The sequence below is a fragment of the Syngnathus acus genome, chromosome 9, assembly GCF_901709675.1.
Source record: "Syngnathus acus chromosome 9, fSynAcu1.2, whole genome shotgun sequence".
In the NCBI taxonomy this organism is placed as follows: domain Eukaryota; kingdom Metazoa; phylum Chordata; class Actinopteri; order Syngnathiformes; family Syngnathidae; genus Syngnathus; species Syngnathus acus.
The window spans coordinates 8324087-8352038 of NC_051094.1; the positions used below are offsets into that span (position 1 = coordinate 8324087).

The 27952-nt window shown below is 42.4% G+C and overlaps 1 protein-coding gene across 3 annotated transcripts in view; it reads left to right on the forward strand.

The window, feature by feature from the left end:
- The first annotated feature begins 350 nt into the window (after positions 1–350).
- The window catches only part of pcsk5b (proprotein convertase subtilisin/kexin type 5b), a 45476-nt gene continuing 17874 nt past the window's right edge, over positions 351–27952 (forward strand). For 2 of the 3 annotated variants that reach the window (XM_037259690.1, XM_037259691.1), the window contains exons 1-12: positions 360–906; positions 5374–5478; positions 9925–10080; positions 11041–11184; positions 12123–12199; positions 15143–15231; positions 15806–15978; positions 18120–18332; positions 19758–19858; positions 22754–22857; positions 23925–24057; positions 27715–27903. In XM_037259690.1, coding sequence (XP_037115585.1) covers positions 742–906; positions 5374–5478; positions 9925–10080; positions 11041–11184; positions 12123–12199; positions 15143–15231; positions 15806–15978; positions 18120–18332; positions 19758–19858; positions 22754–22857; positions 23925–24057; positions 27715–27903 — 1649 coding nt within the window. In that variant the 5' untranslated portion in view covers positions 360–741. Of the gene's footprint in view, positions 907–5373; positions 5479–9924; positions 10081–11040; positions 11185–12122; positions 12200–15142; positions 15232–15805; positions 15979–18119; positions 18333–19757; positions 19859–22753; positions 22858–23924; positions 24058–27714; positions 27904–27952 lie in introns of all 3 variants that reach the window. The other variant, XM_037259689.1, reaches the window with a different exon arrangement.

Consider the following 27952-nt stretch of genomic DNA (forward strand, 5'->3'; position numbering starts at 1 on the left):
TGGGTATTGTACAAACCACAATTCCAGTTGGGTTGCGATGTGTAAAACAAAAACAGAATACAATGCTTTAAAAATCCTTTTCAACCTAAGCTCATTGTCTCCGTACTGTAGTTTTTTTTACCTAAGTATTTTTTACACATCTGCTTCTCAAGTACAGAGTACTTAGGTGACTTTTTAAAAATTATTATTATTATTATTATTATTATTATTATTAAAGACCTTCCAATACAAGTGTCCAGGGTGACGGATGACTCCCAATCCCGCATGTGTCTTTCTTTAACCCAACTCTCTTTAAGACCCAGCGTCGCCGTGGTAGGGATACCCCCCTCCCCACATACACACGCATCTCCACCCCCCCAGTTGGCTTGGACTGTCCTCTCCAGTCTGGTGTTCCGCCGACCAGGCTGCTCCAGCTAGTGAGTGAGTCGTTACGTGAGTGAGGAGTCGTAGTGTGGACACTTTTCTCCGTGGAGTGCTCGCTTGGCCAACCGCTTCGGAGGAGCCTCCGTGAACTTCCAACTCTCCCATGTGGACATTATTAGAGCTTTGAGGTGAAAGGGGAACTTCCCACTACCATCACTACCCTCCGTCCCTTCCTCGGTCCTCCTCATTCGTTCTCCAGCTTCGGGCGTCCATGAGATCCGTGCTCGACCGAAGTTAGCTGATTTTGGGGGGGCGGGGGGGTGAAAAAGAAGAGGAGGCTGAGGAGGAGAAGAAAAGAAAAAAGTTAGCGGGGGGAAGATGGTCCGCCTGCTGTGCGTCCTGGCGGTCAGCCTCGGCTTCTTCACGCCGCCACCGCCGTGCCACGCTCGGATTTACACCAACCACTGGGCGGTCAGGATAGCCGGCGGGGCCGCGGTGGCGGAGCGGATAGCGGAGAAGTATGGTTACAGGAACATGGGACAGGTAGGCGACATTCCTCTTCATTTCTTCTGTCGTACCAAGTTTGGCAAGGGTCGCCGACATTAAGCCGAGCCGAAACTATTTCCAATGTTATTGAAAGTCCGCGTTACGACGAGGAAAGCCACGGCAGGACTGAGCCGGACCACACAACAGGTGCTTCAGCCTCGGGCCGGCAGAATTCTCAAGTGCTTGGCCCTTTTCACAAACTAGTGAAGACGCTCATATTGGCCAAAACTTCATGAATCACATCAAAGGAAAACACAAACATTATATTCCTAAACATTGGATATCGCACACGTATCAGTGCTTGAAACAGAGAGCAGAATATTCCATTTCAGTTGGCAATTTGAGGCTTTATGGGTCCACTAGCTGGCTGTGACCTGCAGAGGCGCTGCTGAGTCACTCACAACAGATGATGAAGAAGAACAACATAAGGCAATTGAGCAATGGGCGTCATAAAATAACCCAGGACACATTTGGTAATTCACTCAGACACCTGTGCATTAGTCTAAGTGTGGGTGTTTTTGGTGCATTCCATTTTTGGTGCACTCTGAGTAATCAAGCGGGAAATTTGAGCAACGCTCCGAGTTCCCGAAAAAGTTGGAGTGATGCAATGCATCTTCAGAGCACATTTTGTGCTTCTCCTTACATTCTGGAGACATTGTTAAAGGCAGGCGTAATCTTGCCAAAGATGAACTAATTTCTCCTCCAAGAGAACCTCTGAAATGCACTGACAGGGCGCCGCCATATTTGGTGTATGATGAGTACATGCACGGTGGATAATAAAATGATGAATAAAATAAAATGCGAGTAAAATTGAGTTCCGTCATGGAAAAGGAAATAATCCAAAGTTTGAGCCTCCTTCATAGTTTGGTTTTAGACAAGGACAAACCTTAGCCGGGTGTTGACTGCACATCTGTTTTTCCCACAGATGACATCTCAATTTTCTTCTTTATACAGGAAACTATTTGATATTGGATGTTTACAGCTGTGCAGTGCTTTTCATTTTGCTTCAATCTCTTCAACAACCAAGTGATGCAACCGACCGATAACAAATGATAGCTTCGGTGAATTTGTTTGCCAGCCTCAATTTTGGCCTTTGTGAGCTTTTGCGACATGCAGACTGTTAGTTTCCTCAATTGGCTTCAAAATGTGGGCTAAAAAGTCTCAAATGTGAATTCTTTCACCCTGTTTGAGCTGGCCTCAAATGCAGAGTTTGCTCTCATTCCCAAGTGGGTCATTATTACCAAAGAGATGGTCACGTTCACACTTTTCAAGGTTAATTTAGAAAGAGTCCTGCAGTGCACTCCCTCCTCTATGTCGACTATAAAGACCACAATGAGGCATACATCCATAAACAAGAGCCTGGCATCGACAGTGGAGGCGGTGTTGAGTTGGGGTGGGGTGACGTGTTTGGACACAGTTAAAGAGCCTTTCGTTGGGGGTGGGGAAAAGGATACATGCCCCTCCAGCGTGGACCTCACACGTATTCCTCACACCAAAATATAGTTCAAGCCCGCACTTGCCGGCACGGGGGTGCGGGGCATTCTGACAGGTTGTTGTGGGGTAGCCTAGTCAACAGCTATTGAACCCCCACTCATTGCCTCCCTCCGCTCTTCCTCAATCCCCGCCCACCCACTCCACTCCCCAGAGAGAAGAGCCTTAATGGCCTCGTTTATCCTCTCTCTTTGATGGGAACTAAAACGTGTGGAGCCCCCACCGCCACTTACTCACCCATACCCTCGTTCATTTTCTATCCCAACACACCATAGAAATTCCCCTGTGGAGTGTACCGCCACCCCCCAATCCATTCACCCTCATTTCCATGTCAATAAGGTGTGTTCATAGGACGTTGACGCCTCTTAGATGAGCGTTTTACTTCACTTCCTGGTGTGGGACTCTGTGGGGGTGGGGGTGCTCTAAGGGCTCTAACTCCAAGTTGTGTTTTGACTCCCATCCGCAGGGAATCCTCCACTGTTGGGGGCGCTACTAATGGATCACAACTTTAGATGAATCAATCAAGGTTGTCAGCCATGCTTTTTTTTTGGGGTGACGTTCAAGTGGGGAACTTTCTTCTTGCCAGCAGTTTGGAATGTAGCATTAAGAGGCCCTGCCACAAAAAGTGTAAAAAAAATTGACAGGTTACAGAGGAACGACAGTAAATGCTGTAAAGAAAAGAAATATCCCATGACAATTGTTTTTTTTTTTTTTTAACATACAAGACTACATTTACAGTTTTTCCAAGGTAAAGTTTTTTTAATTTCAAGATAAACACATATGTAATGTTTTCTATAAAGTTTTTTTAAAGATTTTTTTAAAGGAAAATCTGTAATCTTACATGAATTGAATTTTTTTATGTTTAAAAACAACTCTTTTTTTTTTTTTACAATAAAAATGTACAAGTATTTAAGAAGTTTTTCAAGAATAATCATATTTTCTCAAGTGTAATAAAGAATCATTTTATGAGGATCATAGTACGTCATATTGTCCTACAAGTAGTTTTGGGAGAGACGTGTATCAGCCATGTACATATCTACCAATCTCTATAATGTTACTAGTACATTAAAAAGTTTTGTTTTGTCCAGAAAAAAGCCCAAAATTGTTCTAACAAAAAAGAAATTGAGTCAAACCTAATCTGTGAAAACTGTAATCCTCCACCCATTGTCCATGTCACTGTTCTGTAGAAACAGCCCTAACACGGAACAGTAGTCATCTTGCAAATATTCTGCCTTTGGAGGCAGTATGAAAAAGCTGCAGTAGGTGCGGGAATTGCTCATTGGGCTGTAAGATTTATCACTCGGTAGTCACTACAGTTAACTGAAGTCTCGATGAATAGTCCTTGAAGTTGTGTCGGGAAGCAAGGTGGTGCTTGCTCGTATGGTCTGGATGGGAAATGGTGACAGAAGGACAATATGGCCTCCATGACAGGACTGTAAGGGAGGCAGCACACAACAATCTGGCGGCTAAAGAATAAGGGATGACTGCTAGATGCATGGACGGATGGATGATGGATGAAAGGAGTTGGCATCTAGAGAGTGAGCACCTTGTTGGGGAATTCTGGGTAATCCTCTTAAGCGTGGAACCCCCTTCCCAGACTAAGACAGTGGCTCAGTCTGAATCAGCTGACAAGGTCACAGGCACAAATGTCTCTTCAAAGTGCCTGGAGGGTAGGTTGGGGGTTTTGGAGAATGGTGGATTGAGGGTTCACAGACAACTAAACCACGCTAGCTGTTGTTCCAAACCTTTTTAACGATTCGATTTGGTGTTTTGTCATGCCTGTTTTCCATTACTTTGTTACTGTTAGTATAATATTGCGAGCATTCCAGATGAAAGGACCTCTGAAAGTTCCTTCAGAACATGGTTCGCTCGGTGGGCAGTCCCGATCAATCATCCAATCCAGTGAGTGAGGGCATAGGAGTCGGTAACTATCGTCCCATCGGTGAGAGTCAATGTTTTAAAATGAGATTTACCATCAATTGTTCACTCAAATGACTGTTTTTCACGTCCATGTCGTATGCACACAATATAGACAATGTAGCTGTGAGTTTTTTGAAATCCACACACATCGGCATGTAAAGGCAGCGTGTTCAAAGCATCAGCGCACCAGTTCAGGCAAATCCCCAACTTGTTGCTCATTCAAATACACCCAGCAGGAGGTAAGACAAAAACGAGGGATCTTTTTTTTTTTTTGCAATTATGGGATGATGATCAGAGTGACGCATAATCCAGTATCAGCACGACAGCACGTGATTGACTTCACAGCGGTGATAGTTGCGACACGGTTCCAAGTAAGCAAAAAGTCAGGCTTTGCCTCGTTGGCTCAGTGCAAAAACACTGGAGAGATATACTGCTCCAAACAGCTTCAACTTGAAACTATTCTTAGAGAACTTGAAGAAGACTTTTTTTAGTTTGGGATCCACGAGTTCCTTGAACACGAATTACGACAACATTAGTAATTCCAAGGTTTGTTTCGGCGCCTATTTGATTGAAAAACTCATGTGTAGCATGACCCGAAAGCTGCTCAAATGGACTGTGTGGGGTTGGCCATAGATCAGTGACACACCACGGGACACTTGGCAGCCATGACGTTCTGATCATGTGAGGGATTGTATGGTCTTTATCAATTATTAAAACTAATCGCCTTTTGAGCAGCTGGCCTTCTCTTCATGACCTCCTACTTGCTCTCACTTAGTATTATTAGTGATGAGCTAAAACATTGTCTAAGCAAGAGTCTGTTTAGTAAAAGGCTCAAGATGATATTTTAAATAGGTACAGGGATGAAGGTACAGATTGGTTGCACAGTAAATATCATAGTGTGTGTCTGTGTGTTACCAAAAGTACACAACAGTGTGCATCTGTGCGCACACGTGTCCATGTTGGTATTGCAGGACTTGTTCTTGTTCTTGCTGATCTCAGCATTTCTCTAAAACAGTATTTTTTTATTTTAAGCGTTATTTTCTGCTTTTACAGATTGGGGACTTGAAAGACCACTACCACTTCTTCCACAGTCGGACCATTAAGAGGTCCACTTTGTCAAGTCGCGGTCGCCACAGTTTCATCTCAATGGAGCCCAAGGTAAGCACGTCGTCTCTCTCCGAAGGCGCTCACTGGCTTTTTCCACACCTGTGTGGTGTTGATGCAGGTGAGGGTTTTGCCGTGGCGCGTTTGCTGTACCTTACTTGATCTTTCCATGGCTACTTTCGACTTAGGGACTGTCAAGTGATGGCTTCGATTTGGTCTGAAGAATTGAATAATTGCCAATCAATTAATCCATTACAATGTCTGTCTCTTGCAAAGATTGCACACACATTTGTAAGTTAGCTGTATCAACAATATTGACCTCGAAAGTGAGTTATGTAGGGTTGACATTTTAATAACAAAATGTAGACAAAAATACAACAGTTGGAAAATAGATGGTTTTGGAAAAAATACAGAACTACCAACACCCCCCCAAATATTATTTAAAAAAAAAAAAAAATTATAAACAAAACTATTTGGAAAAAAGATGTTCAGGTCTTTTAAACATCTCAACAAAGCAAGTCCCAAGTCCTAAAGTTGGTGAGTTTAAGAGTGACTCAAGAGAAGCCATATGACTTGAGTTCATCACCACCTCCATAAATCCTTTAAAAGTTTCAATTGAGATAAACCCTCAGAGTGTGCTGCAGCGGGTCATGCGGCAGGCCATGACTTCATTATTGGCGGAGCCCGAATGGCGTACTGCTCCCGTGCCCAGCGCCTTTGTCAACGACAATGCATTCTACAAGGCTGATTAACCAGAGAGTCCACTATTGACTTCATTGAAATGCACAGTGACCACCTAAAAGTGTTTCAGGAGACCGCTAAACTTTTTATTTTTGTCCCAACGTCCTCTGTATCCAGAAATGCTATCGTCATGAGTGTGGCTGTTATTTTATTTAGCTTCTGTGGATTATTTATTGGAGAATACATATGTAGAAACCATTCTTCATTTATTTGCACTTTTCTGACTTCCCTATCTGAAATAGTTCGATTTATTTCCACTATACCAAATAATCTTCAATAATTGGCATGGGAAATGATCAAAGTATTACCTAAGATTTCTATCTTGAATGTCTTAATCGTGCACATGTTCAGCATTTCACAACGACACATTACCATGAATTTCTTGAGATAATGGCTGATTTCAAGTTGTTGAAGAAAGTGGTTGCCGAAATTGGCGAGACGAATAACAGCTTAGTGATCAAAACCGCATGCATTACCGCAGCTTTGTGGCTCATTTCCAGCTATTCTGTTCATTTTCATTGGGGCAAGGTGGTGGCTGCGAGGGCTGGAGTAATCCAAATAAAGGGAAGGTGGCGTGCCGAGGGGTTAGCCGGGTGATGTCTGGCTAATCTGCAGGATCAGGGCGAGGGCTAGTCTGCCGCCCTGTCACTCTGTGTGTGAATGAGTCAGATGGGGCGTAGCGCCGCCATCAACTTGTTGCAGCACATATAAAGCGGTGTTCCCCGGTTACTTTGACAACGTGACACTTTATGACACGGGCCTACTGCCGACGTTACCTGCCGCTGTCGGGTCAAAGAGCATTTTTTTTGCGATTTGTGGAGATTGTTACCTTTGTTTATTGACACTGAGGAATTTATGGTTGGGATAAATAACACAATGTGACATGCAGTAGGCTCTTAACCCCCCATGTTATTTGTAATGGTACCAATACAAAATACGTAAATTGATTGAAGTTGACCTCGCTATCCACACCATTTGTTTTCCTTGTCGTGGCTACAGGTCGACTGTCCAATGCGCAAGCGAACCTAACTTGTGCATTTGACAAAACAAGTTAAAGCCCTTCCTTCCGGCAAGTGTAAATAGCAGAACCCTATAGAGGAGAACTGGGACAAAGAACCCGTAGGAATTTGAAATGTCTGGACTGCCTTTTGTTTTACACAGCATGTAATCAAGAACTACAAAAGATGATCAAATTCCAATCTAGATTTTGTTTTTTGTGAATGCATTTTTTTTTTTCAACAAGCAGGAGCAATTCACATTTATTACAATAAACAGTTTTGGATCCATACATATATTACATATATTACATTTTGGTTTGTTTAATCACATTTCTTGAAGTTACAATGTATCATCAGATGAATTTTTGTTGGGGTCATTACGTCTTGGTGGCACTACCCCCATTTTAGGCTCCATGCACATTCAGGTTTGTGGAGGGTAAAATAAAAATCCATGGTGTTTGTTTGTTGCTGGAGGACAAATGCATCTCAGAGGGTTTGACTCGATGAGACAGAAAGCCATGTCTCACCGCACTACGTGGTCTGCACTTGAATCCCCACCGCCCCCTTCCGTCTTAACGCAAGCACCGAATGCAAACTACTTTGAATTCATTTTTAATCAAACTAAATGCAATGATCAAATGTGAAAAGATTGCTCATTAGGAATCATGAGCAGACGAATGACAGGCAACCGAAAGATTGTAGTGGCTAAAATAATCAAAACTCCATTTTATCCTTATTTGCTCTACTCAAGTGAACTCTTCCCCACTTTCCCCCCTGGTTATTGACCCAGGCGAACCACCTGCAATTGTATAGTCAGAGCGGTAGATTGTGGTACTATGTGTGTGTGTGTGTGTGTGTGTGTGTGTGTTTGTGTGTGAGAGGGTCCTTTGAGACTACACAGACAAGCTTCCAAACAAATTAAAGATGAGAAAATTGGAGGGAATGTGAGCTGGCCCAGCACAAAGTCATAGCTGGACTAAAACTAAAACAAAATGGAGTGTGTCCAAAGCCTGTGGCTCGCATTCTGGCGAGCCATCAAAGAGGTGCTGATACCCGGGTAGAAGCGAAGCATGCTATTTTCTTTGCCTTTGAGTATGGATTGGGTAACGCGGCGTATCCAAAGTACTGGACGTGCCGACTCTTATCGGGGGGGAACGAAGCGTGTCATCGCCATCCCTATACTTTAGGGAAACAGCAGAAGTTTTTTTTTGTCTGCGACAGGTCACCCCGAAAATGGATTCAACTTTGCTTGGGTCTAAAAGTGCCCAGAGAGCAGCAATGCAAGTGAGCAACACGAGTAAGTCTTATTGATGTGGATTGATCATCCTAAAATAGGGAATCTGCAGTTTTCAAGAACACACTTTTTGTCGTGCTTGTTTTTATGACCTGACAGCAAAATACGGTGGAACCTCGATTTAACTAATTAGAGGTAGGGGTTGTCTGCTCTAGTCTTGTCAACTATAAATCTGTTTATCTATGATGAGAGCAACACGTGACCAGTTTCTGACCAGTTGATGGCGGATTTCTGACCCTACCTTGTACCAAAACATAACAGAGATTGTAGAGAGGGAAAGTATGACCGAGGGGTGTCAGTCAATCATGCGTTATCTTGCCACCATTTGTAACGGCACTGGGTAGCTGATCTTTGCCTTCAAAGGATTTCGAGCCCAAAACAAATTGTTGTACTCACGGTTGTGTGTGTGTATACAAGTTAATGTGTCTTTGCCAAGTCTCAGGAGGCACTGCAAAGTAAACAAACACGACAGTATTCGCTCAAATAAAAACTACTGGCTATAGACTTGAGGGGCTGTCGAGTCACTTTGTGGAAGTCGCAGCTGACTTCACTGCGCTGAAAAGCAGCGATGCCTTCACCGTCTCCTCAGATTTATGGTACGGATGGAATTGAAATGCTAATGTATGCAAATTGCAATCATACACCAGTGGTTTTAATAGACAAGCGGATTTCAATGAACACCATTGTGTTTTTCAAGCCGATGTAGTGAAGCAGCATTAGGCTAATACGAGTCGTTATTTAACTCTTGTTGTCTCCCAGGTGGCTTCGTCTCCATCTTTACCCCACATAGAGGAAAGCTGAACACTCTAAAGAGATACCCAATCGAGTTATTGTTCAGTCGCCATTATGTATGAAATCAATTCTCTTTCTCCAGCTATTTTGTTTTCACTCCAATGGAGACTTTTCACTTCTTCTCTTGGACTCTCCAGGGAGTCATTCTCCTCAACCCTCCTCTTTTCCCAGCTTTATCTCATCTCGCCACCTCCCAACCCTCCAGAGAAGCCGGCAAATTGTTTCTGCGCATGAAAGCGGATAATCACGCCGCAGTAATTATGTCAGTCTCGCTCTCAAGTCATATCGACGCGTTGAAAAACGCTCCCGCACGTGGACATTGCTTGGCAAGAAGAAAATTGCTTGTGCTGCCTGGAAATTATTCTCTTTGTTGTCTAAAGTTTTTTGTCAGCTTCATCATTAGATGTGGCATAGTTCCAGAGTGAGAATAGAGATGTAGAAAAATTTAAGAAAGAAAGAAAGAAAGAAAGAAAGAAAGAAAGACCAAGACCAAGATTTCTTTCCGAGTCTGTTGTTATGACGGGTTTCTATTTTTGATCAAGTTTTCCCATCGGAAATAATGAATGTCTGTTGCCGTCAGTGAAACTAGCCTTGAGTAACATTTTAGATACCCAAACAGATTAATTTCTTGAACTGAGTTCTATTCAATGATGTTGTCCAAATGGAATGTTTCAGGTGGAGTGGATCCAGCAGCAGGTGGTGAAGAGGAGGATCAAGAGGGATTACAAGCAGGCTCCGCCCCTTTCTCTGTCTAGCCACACCCACAGCATCCCAGCCTTCCTCAGCAACATCTTCTACAATGATGCCAAATGGAGCAGTATGTGGTACATTGTGAGTACGCCACGCCAACCAAATGTTTTTTTCCCTTTGTCAGCCGTCAAGCTAGTTTGTAGGTCAAAGTTCATCCGAGGTCATTTCTCTGTCTCTGATTAGTGCCGGGTCGGAGGAGCTGAGGGATTTATTTGTTTTTTTTTGTGAATGAAAGACAAGTAAAGCCAAAGTATGACGACAGTGGAACGGATGGTGGCGGTGGACCTTCTCCTAGGCCCCACTAAAACTGAAAAAAATAAATAAACATACAAAAATATTAGAAGAAAAAATGGAATAAAATAGATAAAAAGCAGACCATTATTCAAAATACATGAAAAGCACTATGCTGTAGTCTTTTCTTCTTTAAACAGATATTTGAGCGGCTTATCGCAAGTTGTTTGCGCACCCCTTCTGATCATTACTCTTTCTCTGCTGGTCGTAGTCTCAGCTCTGTCAATGGTTAATGTTGTGTAGATAAGTGCGAATACTTTGACCACCAGTTGTAATATTTTTCTGGCTTTTGAACGGAACTCTCTGAATTGAGTTGTGCGGGGGTAGGAAAAGTTTCATACACATTTTGATGCTGATTTTGAAGGGGGTGGTTTATGTTTGAGGGTCATTCAAAATGATTTTTTCTTTCACTATGTGTCACTAAAAAACTACAAAATACAAAAATTTTAAATCCAATGACCTTGTAAATATGTGGAATTTCTTGCATTTATCTTCTAAATCCATACCTTCATTGCATTGCGTCTGTGCATACATTTAAAACAGAAATACGTAAGCATCTCCCCTATCGCTTCACTATAGTTGTTTTATCTTTGAATCACGGGCTTGCTTCACACACAACCTGGTGCATTCAGGGTGCTTTCACAACGTCGGGATCTTGCAAACACACTGCCCCGTTCAGCACATTAATCGTTTCTCTTGGATTATAGACATGAACAGGGAATAATCTTTGATGTATTTTGGCCGCGACAGCACTGCAGTGATGATGTTCACAACTGCCAGTCGGACATGAACATCATGGGAGCGTGGAAGCGGGGTTATACGGGAAAAGGCGTGGTTGTGACCATCCTGGACGACGGCATCGAGCGCAACCACCCGGACCTCGCTCAGAACTACGTGAGTGTGTATGTGTGCCATTGTGTGCGTGTGAGTGTGTGTCTTTTTGTGTGTGTGAGTTCTTACAGAAAGTGAGCAAGTGTGCTTCACTCCTTTTACGTCATCCATTTCAGAAGAATAAATATACTATACGCAAACATATGAGTTTTTCCAAGTTATGAGTTGTCAATTTTGTTTTATACTCTGCCTCTCAGTTTGAAGTTTGCTTTATTTTGTTAGCACGCCCGCCTCACAGTTCAGAGGTGCAGGGTTTGATTCCGGCTCCGGCCATGTTTTCTCCATACCTGCGCAGGTTTCCTCCTGGTACTCCGGTTTCCTCTCACATTCCAAAAACATGCATGGTGGGCCGATTGAACACTTCAAATTTTCCACAGGCGTGAGTGTGAATGGTCTATGTGTGCCCTGTGATTGGCTGGCGACCAGTTCAGGGTGTCCCCCGCCTACTGGTATAGGAACCCCTCCGACCCTCATGAGGATGAGCGGTTCATAAGATGAATGAATGAATGAATGAATTACAGTGAGTGCCAGCTTACATTGCATTCCTCATACTTGTGGGTGTGCAGGTACTATGTGGCATGTGCCTCCTCGTGTGCGTCTGCAATTAAACTGTACGTGCATGTTGAGGTATGTCTAGTACACTCACATCCTAACAATGGATTGAAAGTTGTTAGCCTGAGGCTGCAGGTGAGGCTAAAATGACTCACACTCTCCCTTTGCGTCATCTGTTGATGCAAAAGGTTGAGCTTTAGTTTGATGCTGACGTAAGCACATCTTTCTTCTCCGACAGCACACATGCAAATGATTGTCAAAGGGAGGCACAGTTATATCTCATCTCTTCTTTTTTATTTTTATTCCTGCTCTCCTTCTTCTCCTATTCCTTCTCATTCCTGTTTTTCTTTTCCTCCTGCTCATTCTTACCACTGTATGTCCTTCTCCAGGACCACCAAGCCAGCTTTGACGTGAACGGCAATGACCTGGATCCTATGCCACGCTATGACGCAACCAACGAGAACAAGTAAGAAAAGGGAAAAAAAAAAAAATTCTATCCCAATTTGAAATCAATATGTATTCTATATTCCACTCACATAATTCCACTTGTGTATTACTCGCCTGCAAAAAGTGAGTTATTGGCTTGCCTCCCGAGTACCGTAATTTTCGGACTATAAGTCGCGGTTTTTTTTCATAGTTTGGTGGGGGGGGCGACTTATACTCAGGAGCGATTTATATACATATATATGGGTTTTTTTCACTTTTTTGGGCATTTTATGGCTGGTGCGACTTATACTCCGGTGCGATTTATAGTCTGAAAATTACGGTAATCTAGTAGTGCCTAGATAAATACCATAATTTCTCGAGAATAACACACAGTTTTGCAAAAAAAATCATCCAAAATCAAAAAGGAGTGTTTTTCGAGTACACGCAAAATTACGAAAAGCTGCAACATTGAAGACGTTTAGCGGTATCCAGGGGTTTTGAGAAAGGTGTATTTTCATTTCAATATGATATGAACTGTTTCAATTCTCAAATCCATATATTATAACATAATTGTCACTGCTCACTAAGAATCATGACGGCTCGCGGGTGGATTTGATTTTCACCCATAACTGGTTGGGACGAAGAGCAAGAAAATGGCAGTTACTGTCTTTACTTGATGTCGTGTTATGTGTAAGTTAGTTCCCCACACAGCAAAAAGTTTTTCTCCCCCAAAAAAAGAAAGTCTTTTTCGCCACATCACAACACTCATCTTCAGAGACACTCGGCACATATCCGTTTTTTTTTCTTCTTCGTTTTTGTGACGTCATGCCAGAGGGCTTCGTCCCACACCAGGAAAGGGTGACAGCTCCGAGGAAGACTCGAGTGTTGACAGTCGATACTGTTAGCAAGGTAAGAGAACTTCTCTTTACACAAAAAATACATGAACACAAGAAATCCCAATTTAACAAATTACGACATGGAAAAACAGCCTTGGAATGGCGATATTGGGTGGACGTATAATAGTGCGATTGTGTTATTCTCGAGTAATTACCGTAATGAAAACTAGATCAGGATTTTTTTGGGCCAATCATCGATCACCGATCATTGAGTTTAAAATAAATAAATAAATAAATAAATAACTGACCTCTGATTACAAGATGGAGCAATACAACTGTATAGTGTGTGTGTATACTATTTACTGTATATGTGTGTGTGTATGTGTGTGTGTGTCTATTTGTGTATTTTATATGTTCCTGCCAATAACAAGGCAGGTTTCATCCAACCTAGTGCAAGACCAGATATTGTTTTTAATGATGCCAAAGGTTTTAAAATTGGATGCGGCCAGCAATTAGGCCGGCGCTTCCAAATTTCATAGGTGGGTAAAAAAAAAAAAAAACTGTAGTATATAGCAAGCCAGTCGTTGGCCAACATGAGAAGTTAACCCAGCAGTCTAAAGCTCTACTGTGCATAAACTTGTTTTTAGAGACATGCATCATGTAGCTGTGGTGATAAATGTGCCTGGACAAGAAAAAAAAACTTTTTTACTGTGGTCGTCGAATGTGGCCCCCCCCCCCACACACACACTCACACACACGCCATCTCTTTTACGCGCTCAAGACACTGTAAGATGAAACAGCAAAGTATGGTAGCCTGGTGCAAAGGGAGCGTGCCTGTTGTTCCACTAACTGCAAATATATTGCAGCCCCAACTCCACTCTGGCCTCATCCCTCGAAACAAGTGAGACGCAGATGTGTGGAAAATGGAAAATACGAGCAAAGTACAAAGAGCGGAACGACGGCCAGACTGAAGATTTTATGGATTAGTAAAGTGAAACGAAGTGAGGGAAGACGACTGAAGCCAGTTTGGCTCATTAAGAACCGCCAAGGGGACTGCGAGTGATTTAAATTTGTTACAAATCTGCTAAACCTTCATTCAGAATAGGCCTTGTGTTCATTTTTCCCTACACGGACACGAGTGAGTCAACGCGAGGCTTCCCAGCGCGATCAAAGCGACGTCTGCTCGGCGAGCGTCATCCTCGCTTGGGTGCAGCGTCACGTCGTCCATCCCAGATGCTCAGATGGGAAAAAATCAGTGCAGACATGGGGAAAGCCTTAAATATTGAGGCCACACATGCAGAAAAGATGGAGGACAGTGTTTTTCAGGGTCAGTGGTTTCTTTCTTAAAAACAAGTATGGTAACTCCGGTCAGTGTGTGTGTGGATATGTGACTGAACATTTACTTTACAAGGCGATTTTCAGTGTGCACCCCTGAAGGTTGTGCTTGCGCCCCAAAACTTTTAACTTGGGGGTAAAAAATAAGCCGTGATACAGGTAAGAAAATAAAAAGGTAGTTAAGTATCATTGTAAAATACAATATACATCATTTGTGTACTATACTGTGTTTGGTACTACTTGACGGCAGCCGACTGGATCTCAATTGGTACCTGGAAATGTAATTTTTGTTAAGGATCTTGTGATATACTTTGCACTGTGATACACTGTATGCCCAAACTGCAAATCTAGTAGCTGATGGTCAGCCAATGATGAAAACTAGTTGCAGCACACCGCAAACCAATTGAATGGTGTTTAGCCGTGTTGCTCTATGTTCCATGGACTTTACAGTCATTTTGCCAAAATGTTTGTCAAAGTCATAGATTTACACATTAAGGAACTTTGCTTTAAGAGACCTTTGCTGAAAAGAACTTCCATTTAATGACCTTTGAGGTGGTAGTGTAAAAACACACAGTTCCGCAATATTTCCCCGACCCTTGAAGCACCCTGGTCTATTATTCCCTAAAGCCTGTGGGGAATAGACAGGGGGGGATGCAGATGTTCTCTGCGTGTGTGCGTGCACTTGTGTCTGCGTGTGTGTTGACATGTTGGTGTGTAAGTGTCTCTAGGAGTGTATTTGCGTACACACAGTTGCCCTCGTGTGACTTGCTGTGTTAGATGGTGTAATAACTTGTATGTGGTCTCTTCCTCAGACACGGGACGCGGTGTGCAGGAGAAGTGGCTGCGTCCGCAAACAACTCACACTGCATTGTGGGAATTGCCTACAACGCCAGAATAGGAGGTGGGCTTATCAGGTTTTTGTCTATTTATATCTCATATTTTGTTTATTCAGCAGAAGTATGTCAGCAGTTTAATTTGAGATAGGATGAATGTTTCATATCACGGTTTGAGTGAGCAAAATGAGGATTTTGTTATCATTAGAAGGTTGCGTCGGTCGTATAATGTAGTACAGGCATGCGTAAGCCTCAAATCTTAACTTTCAAGTTTCAAGCAAGTCGCAAGTTACTTTGGCAGCTTGCAATGTGCAAACATGAAAAGGTTTTACAAAAAAATGTCAAACAAATCTAGAAATTAAAGATAAGAATATATAAAGAAAAATAGTATTCAGAAATATGAGGAAATTGCATAAATGTAAAAAATGAACGAAATATTTACACGCACGCATGCACACACACAAATTTGATGTAAAATAGACAATCAAGAAAAATATATAATATAAAATCAAATAACTTACACCAGGTAGGAGAAGGTAAAAGGAAAATCAAAAATTGTAAAACGTAATACAAACGGTCTAGAATGTTCTGGTTTATCGATAACCCGTTTCATCCCTTGCAATGTGTTCTTTTGTGCCTCAGGCGTGCGCATGCTGGACGGGGATGTGACTGACATGGTGGAGGCCAAGTCTCTGAGCTTGCAGCCTCAACATATTGACATCTACAGCGCCAGCTGGGGACCCGACGATGATGGCAAGACGGTGGATGGACCAGCGGCTCTGGCCAGGCAGGCCTTTGAGAATGGCATTCGCATGGTGAGGAGCTTTTTTTCCCCTTTCCAAACATAAAAAATATTATAGAAAAAGACAAAAAGTGGACCGATATTAAAAAAAAGTTTTTAACCACATGTAAGTTGTTTTTATCAAGCTGTTGCTTTAATAAAAGTGCTAAAATAATTACAACTACTGTGTTAAATCGACAAACTAAATTATATTGATCTCTGCGTGTCAAATAGCTAACTGCAAAATGACCAAAGTGGCGTATGTAAATGGAAGAATGAAATAGATCACGTCACATGTAAGCAAGTGATCAGTTGGAATGATTTCATTTGGAATGAGAAAAAAAGTCTCCATGTAGTAACGTTTTCTACAGCGCTTTTCTGTAGACAGTCTTCTAGTGGAGAATTTGGTGAGCGAGTGACAAAGTTGGCGAGTGGAAGTTTGAGATTGGAAGAATGTGTCAAAGGTCATTGTTGGATGTCTTAGGCCTTTATGTCTTGCTGTTAACTTGACTCTAAGCGGACATGGCTTTTTGAGCCTAGCATGGACCCGTGTGACACTTTACTGGACAAAGCTGTCGTGTCATTTGAGACGTGCCTGACAAGGGCCACGGCCTTTGGACTTTGCAGCTGCACGTGTGACTCAAACAGAAGTTTCAGTTGTCTGATTGTCAAAGCCATAAAAGGCAGCAACTCTTCACCTTTATCTTGCGCCAGTACAGCTAAGATGTTGACAGACAAAAACAAAAAAGTTGAAAATGTCAAAAATGTTGGATGCAAAAAAACAAACATAATACAAAATAGTCACTGTACAACAAAACAGCAACCTGAAAAAAGAAAATGGAAGAAAAATGCCAGCAATGTAAAAGGACTACATTTCATACTTTCATAAAGATTTTCTGTGGCAATTTTGCAGCTTTGTTGATAATACTAGAGCCGTGTGTCCAGTTATCCGATTGAAGGATTCACTGTGTGAATCCAACACTCGCTGTGCAAAACAAAAAAAAAGTATTTAGAAATGCCAGATCTTCTTCCATGGCTCTGAGGCAGCTTTGGTAAATCCCTTGAGTAAAAGTTGAAAAGAGAATTTCCAATGAATCATGGAGACGATCTTGAATATTGTTTGCATTATAAATAATGCAAAAGATTGTCGTTAGGATTCATGTATTATTCACAGGGAAATTAAGGAGAATGTTGAAAATGGCCCGCAGTGTTAACAAAAGTGTGTGTGGGGTGTCATTAGTCAAGTATTTCTTGCCAAATTCTACAAACAATCCTTAAAGGGGAGATATTAGCTCTGTGGTTGAGAGTTGGAGCCTGGGATCTGGCCTTTCCGCATGGAGTTTGCATGTTCTCCCCATGCTTTCGTGGGTTTTGTACAGATTTACAAATCAGCACATTGGTTATAGAGGGTGCTTCCTCCATATGTGAAAGTAAATCCTTGCGTTTACTTTCGTTTTCACACTGGAGAGGCTTAAAAAAAATCCTTATCATAAAACAATTCTCTGTTTTGACAGACAAGTGATGTTATCCAAGAAATAATCCAAGCAGCACAGATTGCACAGAATAGATACTTGCGCACAGAATGACTGGTAAAAGTAGAGGCACTCATTTATAACGTATGTAAGCAAAAAGGTAAACTCTCTGGAATTCCATCTCTTGATGCTACTTTCGTGTCTGTTTTTCTTCTTTATAGAACATAAAAATCTCATTCAATCAAGATATCCACCATGGTTGACTTTACCATCGCAATGTACGTTTTTTTGTTGCGTCATGTCAAAAAGTAAAGAGCCAGTTTTCAAAAAGTAAGGAGTGCAAAGATACAGTACCCGTTTTCAAATGGAGGATGTAAAAATAAAGTTGTCAGAAAATCAAACACTCAAGTAAGATTCCTGAAGATTTTACACAAGCACTGTAACCGGGTATTGATTTGTTACTTCCCACCACTGCACACTCATTTTGTCATGTAAAAACTTAATCTGAGCAGCAGTTCTTCCAGAGTGACTCAATGAAATGATTTGTTGAGTCTTAAGTTTCTATTTGTTAAAGCTACAATACGTCTTGCCAGTGGCAGTTGTGGACCACATGAAAAATGCAACTCAAAAGAATCCCTTGAAAGCAAATGATGACTAAGGAAGCAATTATCTTGTGTGTTTTTTTTCTCCTCCCCCTTCACAGGGGAGGAAGGGTCGGGGCTCAATCTTTGTGTGGGCTTCGGGCAACGGCGGCAGAAGCCGCGACCACTGTTCCTGCGATGGCTACACCAACTCCATCTACACCATCTCCATTTCTAGCACGGCCGAGAGTGGGCGCAAACCCTGGTACCTGGAGGAGTGCTCATCCACGCTCACTACCACCTACAGCAGCGGCGAGAACTACGACCGGAAAATTGTAAGTCGGAGCTGAGAGCTTTTATGTATAAAATGGAATGGTGGGCGGACCCGCAAATTTTGGTTAAATGTGAAAATCTTTTCGTCTTTTGTGTGGTAAAAAAATACATCAACACTAAAACTTCACTGACAAAAATTCAGCTTGGGCATTATTACACTAGGAATCGTACTGAATTCCCCGCCCTACTCGCTATTGAAGTAGCGCAATGATGGTGGCTCGGGCATCTCATCAGGATGCCTCCTGGATGCCTCCCTGGGGAGGTGTTTCGGGCATGCCCCACCGGTAGGAGGCCCCGGGGACGACCCAGGACGCGCTGGAGAGACTATGTCTCTCAGCTGGCCTGGGAACGCCTTGGGATCCCCCGGGATGAACTGGATGAAGTGGCTGGGGAGAGGGAAGTCTGGGAGTCCCTCCTAAAGCTGCTGCCCCTGCGACCCGACCCTGGATAAGCGGAAGAAGATGGATGGATGGATGGATGGATGGATGGATGGATGGATGGATGGATGGATGGATGGATGGATGGATGGATGGATGGATGGATGGATGGATGGATGGATGGATGGATGGATGGAATTCCCTGAATTGCAGCTAAAAGTTTTGGACAGAAAAGCTTTGGACCAAATATTTCTTTTGTAGCCATCTTGGTTTGACCCACTTCCACCGCATCGTAACCACGGTCCACTGGGATGAAAAGTACCAGTTAGCCAATGTTAGCTACCTTGTCTGGCACCATCTCGCTACATTCCTCAGACCGACGTTAGCAGTGGACACGCATAGTAACCCGGTTGCTTTGTACAAATGAGCCATTTTTACGTGTCACTCTAATCTACTTGAACACATTCTGTGCTGCAGCACATTTTTTACTGCTTGTGTGTTTGTGTTGGATAATCCCTCCAACTTTTCAGTCCAGCAAAGGTCTTTTGATGGGGGCTCAGACGAGGAGCTAGCCAAACTATCTCTTGGCTCGCAGACTGCCATACTCTAGAAGCCCATATGATTTAGCCAAAGCACGGCATGAGCCGACTACAATGCACCCTCACTTTTTGCAGGCGTTAGGGAGCAAGACCTGACATGAATTGTAACATCCCCACACAGCACTGTGCAGACAAGAAAAAAAAACTACAAAATGAAGAGTTGCCTGCTTGGTATACAGGATGACTCAAAATGATTGCAACCTACATATAGTTCTACACCTGATGATGAAATTGCTTTGTTTGTTGAACCAATTCATTTGATTTAATCTAGATTTGATTGCTTTTCCAAAGTATGCTCCAAATGTACAACTTGGCGCCTGAGACAATGAATGTTTGAATTCTTTGGAGGATTTTGGTTTACTCTGAGTCTGTCTCTGATTCTGACTCGCTGTATCAAGGATGAAATAAGCCAGTTCAGGTGCATCACTTTTGTTTGTCCCTCACCACGCAGATTACAACAGACCTGAGGCACCGCTGCACGGACAGTCATACCGGGACATCGGCCTCAGCTCCCATGGCTGCCGCCATTATCGCTCTGGCTTTGGAGGCAAAGTAAGATCCACTAAACTGCATCCCTTCCCCTTCATTCCTTTCGCTCAAGGCTTATGCGATGGAGTTAGGGAGTTCACACGCAAACGTTTGATAACGGCAACAAGGTATTCCAACCATGCTTGGTCCAATTGACACCTAAAGTCTTGGCTAACCTGATCGCTCAAGCTCGCACAATTCAACGAAGGGCAGCGAGTTTTTCTTAGCAGGCTATGTTCCTCAAGAAATTCGCCTCCATTGTTGCTGTTTGTGTTTCTTGTTCCGATTTATGCATTTCACATATTAATAATTGACAGAAACCGATCATAGAATGCGACTTTCGCCCGTCGTCACGTGCCTATTTGCTCAATTAGCTTGAGGTCATTTCGTTTTAACACGGATAATCCAGTTTAAATCTCCAACGGTAGAAAATACTCCGGCTTTTCCTAGCATGGCCAGCGAGGCACGTAAGCTTGTTTCCTCAATAAGATTGTTTACACGCCAACTCTATGCTCGCCTGCCTTTCTGCTTCCTCTTCTTTTCTCATAATCCACGTGGATAAACTTGCGTGCACATGCAGACAAGGAAGCCTCAATCGCTTTTTGACAGTTTCTCTGATGCTATCAGTCTGAATCAATGCCAGTGAGGTGAACCAGCTGTTGTGTGGTTTTCTTTTGTTGTAGTGTGAAAGACCTTTGCAAAGTTTTAGGTAACAGGAAACGGCCTCGGGCAAAGAGATGAGCTGATTACAAGGTGGAAGTGACCTCACAAAAAATGTGGCTTTGAACGTTAATGGTATACGTCATAGGTGTCAAACTCCAGGCTCGGGAACCAAATCTGGCCCGCCATGTCATTCTATATGGCCCGCGAGATCAAATCATGTCAACTCCATGATTCTAGCTAAAATCTGTACCGTAATTTTTTATTTTAATGTTAAGATTTTGTATTCATTTTTTTTAAAACCTTTTTACAGTAATTTGAACAATAACTGAAGAAAATATTTAACATAAAATACGGCCCTCTGAGGGATACTGTAACGACGAAGTGGCTCGTGATAAAAATGAGTTTGACACCCCTGGTATACGTAGGTTTGAAAGTCTGTTTTTTGTAAACAGAACAGTGGTGCGGTGCAACGTCTACATAATGACCTACAGTGTCAAGACTTTAATTGAGTTAGCTTCAGAGGAAGGTAGTAAGAAAAAACTACAACAATGGAGGAAGACGAAGAAACCGACGACACCAAGTACCGCAAGCTGACAAACTTGAGTTTTCTCCAAATTTATCCACATTGCTGTACCGATGAGACCTAACTTCAGGTAGCATCAGAAGGAGATTCCTTTTTTTGCTACAACTAGAATGCAAGTAGGCAACTATGATGATGATGAAGAAGAAGTTTTTTTTTTTCAAGCTTAATTACTCGTCGCTGGAGCTTTGAGGAAGCTGCTTTAAGACCTTCAGATTTGCTGCAGCTGCCACACGCCGCCAGTGGTTTTGTGCAAGTTGATGCGCTTGCTTCGTTAATTAGTATTGGGTTGTTTATGAGAGGAAGGCTGTTGTGACCTAGATAACGATGCCATTCCACTCTTAATTAATGACCATAAAACATTTATGGGGCCATGATTTCTCATTGCCAGCTACTCCGCCCCCATTACCCCATTAACATTGATCTTTCGCGCCCAAATTTATTTGGCTTTCATGACATGTATTTGTGTTTAGGTATTTAGTTGGAGTATTTAAAATCAAATTTATGAAAAGTACATTCAGAACTATTTGGAACTGTTCCATGAATGACATCATATCGTAAATCTATTTACTCGACACTCGAAAGGAAAACCGGTTCAGAAAATGGATAGACTTTCAAGTTATTTGAGTGACGGTCGTGTTTATTATTATTTTTTTAAATTATGATTTTGCCTATTTATGTATGTACTACAGGAAGACTCCTTTGGTGTAGTTTTGTCTTGTCATGATAGTTGGGGATTTGATGTCTAAACACTATCGCATCTTTTATTTTGCCAGGTTTCTTTTTCTACTCCTTTTTTTCCATTCCTGTTCCAGTTGACTTGATAGGACTCTCAGCTGGAGCCTATTGTGAACAAAGGAGTTGATTTGGACCTTCTGATCCCAGTCCCCCCATCCCCACCATTTGTGAATGGTCTACTTTGTAATCCTGTCCAAGTGCTGTATTATGAGGTCCAATGTCCTCAGGTGTCAGCCCTTTTGTCTCAACTGTCACGCAATTACGCTTCATCCTCATGAAACACAATGGTTGGCAGATAATTGCACACTCTCGGATGGCGTGGAAGCATCTGGCTGACATACGGACATGGAAGGGAATCCCAGGAAACACGGTGACCCACTTCCCGGCCCCCCTCACTCTTTAATGTAGCGTTGGGGACATGAAAGGAGCTGTGACACATGGTTGCCTGTCCTGTAATGGATCTCACGTGAGAACAGAGAGGCTGGCGGGTGGGTGGGGGTGGCGCAGATGAATGAGCCTCAACAAGCTCCAGCCAACTCTGCCTGTAATTTCCACCTCCATTTTGCGGTTACAACGTTTCCATTTCATCCTCTTTTCTCATTCATATCAACCATCTTTCTTTCCAGTGCTTTGCGAGTCTTGTTTTTCTGGCACCCGTAAGGCTGAATTTATGCTGAAGTTTGAAAAGAGAGAGAACATTCTGAAATAAAAGCTGCTAAATATTTGGAAATTGACTCCAAAAAGACTTGTGGTGTAGTGTATTTTACGGCGTTTCATTAACTGGCAGATATTCACCACCTAAATTTCAATCGTGTCATGTGGAGATGGTAACTTATACAAAGAAATTAAATCAGACCTGGCCACCGGTCGCTCCACAATGTTGTGTCTGTTTCCATTTTATGTTCACAGTTCATGTGTCTGTGTTTACTTTCTTCTAGTCCTCTTCTAACTTGGCGAGATGTTCAGCACATCATCGTGAAGACGTCCCGAGCTGGACACCTCAGCGCTCCCGACTGGAAGACCAATGCAGCTGGTTATAACGGTATGTTCAAAGTCTATTATACACTTCAATGTCCACTTTTTGTTGCCGCGTCCCTCATATAACAATATGGGGACGTATGTAGTCTCCACTTTGCTGCACTGGAGCACAACCTCATCTTTGAACAAAATTAGTCTCCATAGAGTGCAGAAATAATGGAATGGCTCAATTTGTTTTTTTTTGTTACACCTTTCGCATTAGCATCTGCGCTAACCTTGACACATGGAGTTGTCCACCGCGCTTCTAGTAACGCACCAAAATGATCATACAATCGTGGAATAAACTTCTTATAACCTGCTGACACTTATGTCTGCTTTATGTCAGTGAAAAATAGACGCAAGTATATTTCATTTGAAAAGAAGTACACAATGTTAGGATATGCCGTATGGTATTTATATACAATACCTTGTGTGAGAGACGCCAGGGTCAGTCTAAGTGGGCCAAGTGACTGGGAGAACTATGGAAAGAATTCATATTTGAGACATTACGTGCCTGAAGTGTTTTTCATATTGCGCTGGCGCTCATATCCTCAGTATGATCCGAACTTTGAACATTTTGTCTTTTATGAACATTTCTTGGCACTCAGCCCTCGTTCCAACTTGTTTCTGGATCAAGTGTGCATCAGCAATGACAGTCTGCATGGAAAAGTGGTCATTAATCTAAGCAGGCCACATAATGCACTTGATAGGAATTAAACAAGGGTTCATGGAACAGATTCTGCTTCAACGGTTTTGTCACTACACAAGTTACTCAATAAAGCCTCGTTTCCACCGACAAATCTGCTCTGCTCTACTCTACTCTACTCTACTCTACTCTACTCTACATTTAATTATTTAACCACAAACAAAAAAAGTAAGTGTATATGTAAGTAGTTAACTGCAAACCTGTGGGGATTACTACCTAGTTGTATAATTTTACACTTGATGGGTTGGAGAAACAGCTACGTATTTACTATATACAAACCATAAAAAGTACTGTTTCTATAATGACTCCCTTTTGAATGCAACTTTAATGACACACAAATGGTGCGTGCGTGTGTTTGTGTGCTTGTGTGTGTCTCTCGATTGCAGTCAGCCACCTGTACGGCTTTGGCCTGATGGATGCAGAGGCCATGGTGAAGGAGGCAGAGCGATGGAAGCAGCTCCCCTCGCAGCATGTTCCACCTCAACACATCTGTGTGGAAAGTGCCGACCGACAAATCAGGTACATGGTCAAAGATGGACAAAAGGTTGCTTTTTTGGAAGTGTAGGAATGGATTTACTTGTTTTGAGGATTTTTTTTGGGTGCACTTATTATATGGGAATAGCCAAACCTCAAAGAGGGCAGTTAAGAGAGGGATAGTGTATAGTATAGTATAGTATAGTATAGTATAGTATAGTATAGTATAGTATAGTATAGTATAGTATAGTATAGTATAGTATAGTATAGTATAGTATAGTGGTACTTTGACTTAGGAGTGCTTCTTCTTGCAAGTGCTTCTGATTATTAGCTGCCATCTGGTCTTTTATTTGTTGTGAAACAAACTGAGCTACGGCCGAGCTTCAGTTATGCTGTCTCTTGAGTGAAAACACCTTTTTATTTCTTTACATTTTCTCTTGCTATATTTTATTGCGTTAATGTACAACACGGTGCTATTTTTCTCTATTAAAAACACATAAGACATCTTGCCATTTGGTCTGGAACAGATTAATGCCATTTTAATTGATCTATTAGTCATGTAAAGTGAGTTACGAAATTGACCACAGAACATATTATTGTATACAACAGCTTAAAACTTTTCTATTCAGAAAAGTACAACATTGAAAATGTGTCTTCTTTTGGGGAAAGTGAAGGGCACAGACAATCATAACAGTATGAATTGTCATCGCTCCATGTGTACTGCAGTGGTTTACAAAGTAAGAGTACAAAGGTTGTACTACACTTTGTATGCAGCGGTGGCTCCTTCAAAGTGCTCAATAAATGCCGTTGAGTTGAGTAAATGTGTGACTGGAGCCTGGCGACGCTGTTCCACTTCCTCTACTTTAACTTGTAATTTACGTGTCGACTCTGTACATGCCGTGTCATACCCAAAAATCTGAATTTGGAAAATCTCCGATTTACAATGGCTCGGATGGAAGCTAAAAATGTTCAAATGTTGCTTCTGTTGTAATTTGAGTTCCTTTCTTTTCTTTCGGAGTTCCTTTCTTCTCTCTCTTTTTCTTTCTCTCTCTCTCTCTTTCTCGCTCTCAATACGATTGTGCAAGCTAGTACATTGATAGGGGCCAAGCATTAGTTATGGCGGGGTGGTTCTCACATAAGAACACACACACACACACACACACATGCGGGCACATGTACACCCACACGGGCGCACGCACGCACACAATGCAAGGCAAGGCAGGGCAGGGCAGGGCTTCAAAGCTTGTTATCCTTGATGCAGCTGGAAGCCCGAGCACTGTTCGGTGCAAGGCTCAACTCGAGCCAAGCGCTAGATTGTGAGGGGCTTGCTGGTCAGCTCCCTCCTCCTCCTCCTCCTCCTCCTCCTCCTCCTCCTCCTCCTCCTCCTCATCATTTCCTGGGATCAAATTATAATGTGCCCTATAACACCAATAAAACCTAAACCTGTGTATCCCTGAATGCTATATGAATTCAACAACAGTCTATTTTAATTTTCACATTTTTGAGGAAAACTACATTTGTAATATTATTAGAATAAAGTTGAATTTTATTTTTATATGAAATGAAAAGCAAAGATGGATTTCGGCATAAAAAGTCATTAATTTATGGAAATAACACGTTTCCATGACTGTTGTATTACGATACTAAAGTCAAAGTTCAAAGTTAAAGAGGATAAGGTGGTACTGTGTTTTGTCAGCACCATGTTCGCTCATAGCCTCTTGGACTGCATTTGCTAACGTCTGTCTGCCGCCATACTAGCAAAATGGAGCTTATGTACACGTTTGTATACACAAACGCACTTAACGTTTTTGTCCAGTCAGGCTGCCAGTAATCAGCTGTGTGTCCGCTGGGGGTTCTGTTGTCTGTGTTCCGTCACGGCCCAGCCAGCCAGCCAGCCAGCCAGCCAGCAGCATTGCGATATCAGCACGAGACTCCACCGGCTAGCCGCCGCTTACGCAACCCTCATTGTTTTCCACACACTTTTTTTTTTACTCACATCAACACATTTAATTTTTTTAACTGGCTCTCCTCTTGCTGCTTCATTAATTACCTCTATTAACTTGTTTATCCCCTTCTCTGGAAGCAGCCCAGCCTGCTGTCGCCATTAACTGTACAGACAATTCTTGTCTCAATTTTAGTGGCAGGCAATGAATGTATTTTGTACCCGGCGATTTACCTGACTTAATCCACCTTTTAACACCACCACTTTTTCTTCACAACCCGTCAATACTGCATAGGCAATATGCAAGAAATGAATGAAAAGGATTGATTAGTGGTGATTGATGAGACTGGAGGAGCTTTAGAATGAAAATTCACTCCTCTGGCTGTTTTACACTTCAGTCCCCAAAGGTAGTTTCACTTAGTAACAAGAAATGTAGTAGGCTAGTCCTATTATGTATATAACCCCAATAAGGGCTCAAGAACCAAAGTCGGCCATTTTCGGGTAATTCTTCTTGATTTTATTTTTTTCAAAGACATACTTGAGTTGTTCAAACGATTTTGTCTGATTGCTACAACAAACAACATGATTATGATTGTTTAAATAAAAACATAATGTTGGGCATTCGTTTGAACCAAGCATGTCCTCTTACGACAGAAACTTTGAAGGAAGCAGGAAATCACATTGGAAATTGAGTCTTGCGAGCCAATCTGGAGGCTGAGAATCCGGCAATCGAGGACTACCAGTACATGTGTTAAAGTCATTAATCGCAACAATCATATGAACATCTGGTATTGTAATGCAATATGTATGTGACAAGCAAAACAGAGCAGGTTCACCCCTTTTTTCTCCCAGACTCTTCCGATGCAAAAGAATTATTTGGTCTTATACTCAGCTAAAATCTTCCTTGGAATCGCCCTTAGCATTTTTCCCTTCAATGGTAAACATCTGCATTGGCTCGAGTTCCTCAAAAGGAGCTGGTGCTTTCATGGAGGCGGGGAAAAATGGGTTACGATAAAGCACATCAGACCATAAGTTTCTTTTTTCCAATAGCCCTGACGCACGCACGCACGCACACACGCACACACGCACACACACACCCCAAGTATTTTCCAGCAAGTGTAACTCAGCGGCTTTTCTGTGAAGATATGCTAAATTGGCTCAGCTGTTACTCCGACGCCGACAAGATGGTCTTGATTATCGCAGCCTTCCATGAGCGGGTGGACGCCCGCCAAACAGACGTTGGCTTCATGGCCTCTTCTCTGACAGCTTCGCCTCTGACGCTGTTTGACGTGCGATGGAACTGCGCGCCTGCCCAACGTCACATGTTGCAATTAAAATGCGCTCACGCTTCCAAGACACACTTGCAAAAACTGATAGGCATATGAATTGCCCAACTTAAAATTTTATCGGGTTGTTACCTTGAAATTTTGAGTTCAACCATTTTTTTCCCCATTTAAATTTTAGTCATTCTAACTATGAAATTAATTTCATACAGTGAGCTAAAGTACTGAAATTGTATTAATTGATGACAACAAAGCAAGTTTAGTTATAAATATGTCAAGGCCCCACTCAATGCTGGTCAAAATTAGTCGGTCGCTCTGCACAAGCAGAGGTAATCCTTTATTGCAGACTGAAATGAGTCTACCGAGGTGCGCTGACATTCTTCATTATGACATTTCTATAGTTTCTGAAGTCTGTGCCACATTTATTTCCTTTGTACATCAGTATAATCTAACAAGCTAATGATCCTTGTCTTCCAGGACAATTCGCCCGGAGCATGTGGTGCGTTCAGTGTACAAGGCGACAGGCTGCACTGACAACTCCAACCATCACGTAATTTACCTCGAGCATGTGGTGGTACGCATCACCATCACTCACCCTCGCCGGGGAGATCTGTCAATCAACCTGACATCACCATCAGGGACCAAATCTCAGTTGCTGGCCAACAGGTACAGAAGGATGTTTTGAAGAAAATATCCAGTTCATGAGAATTATTTG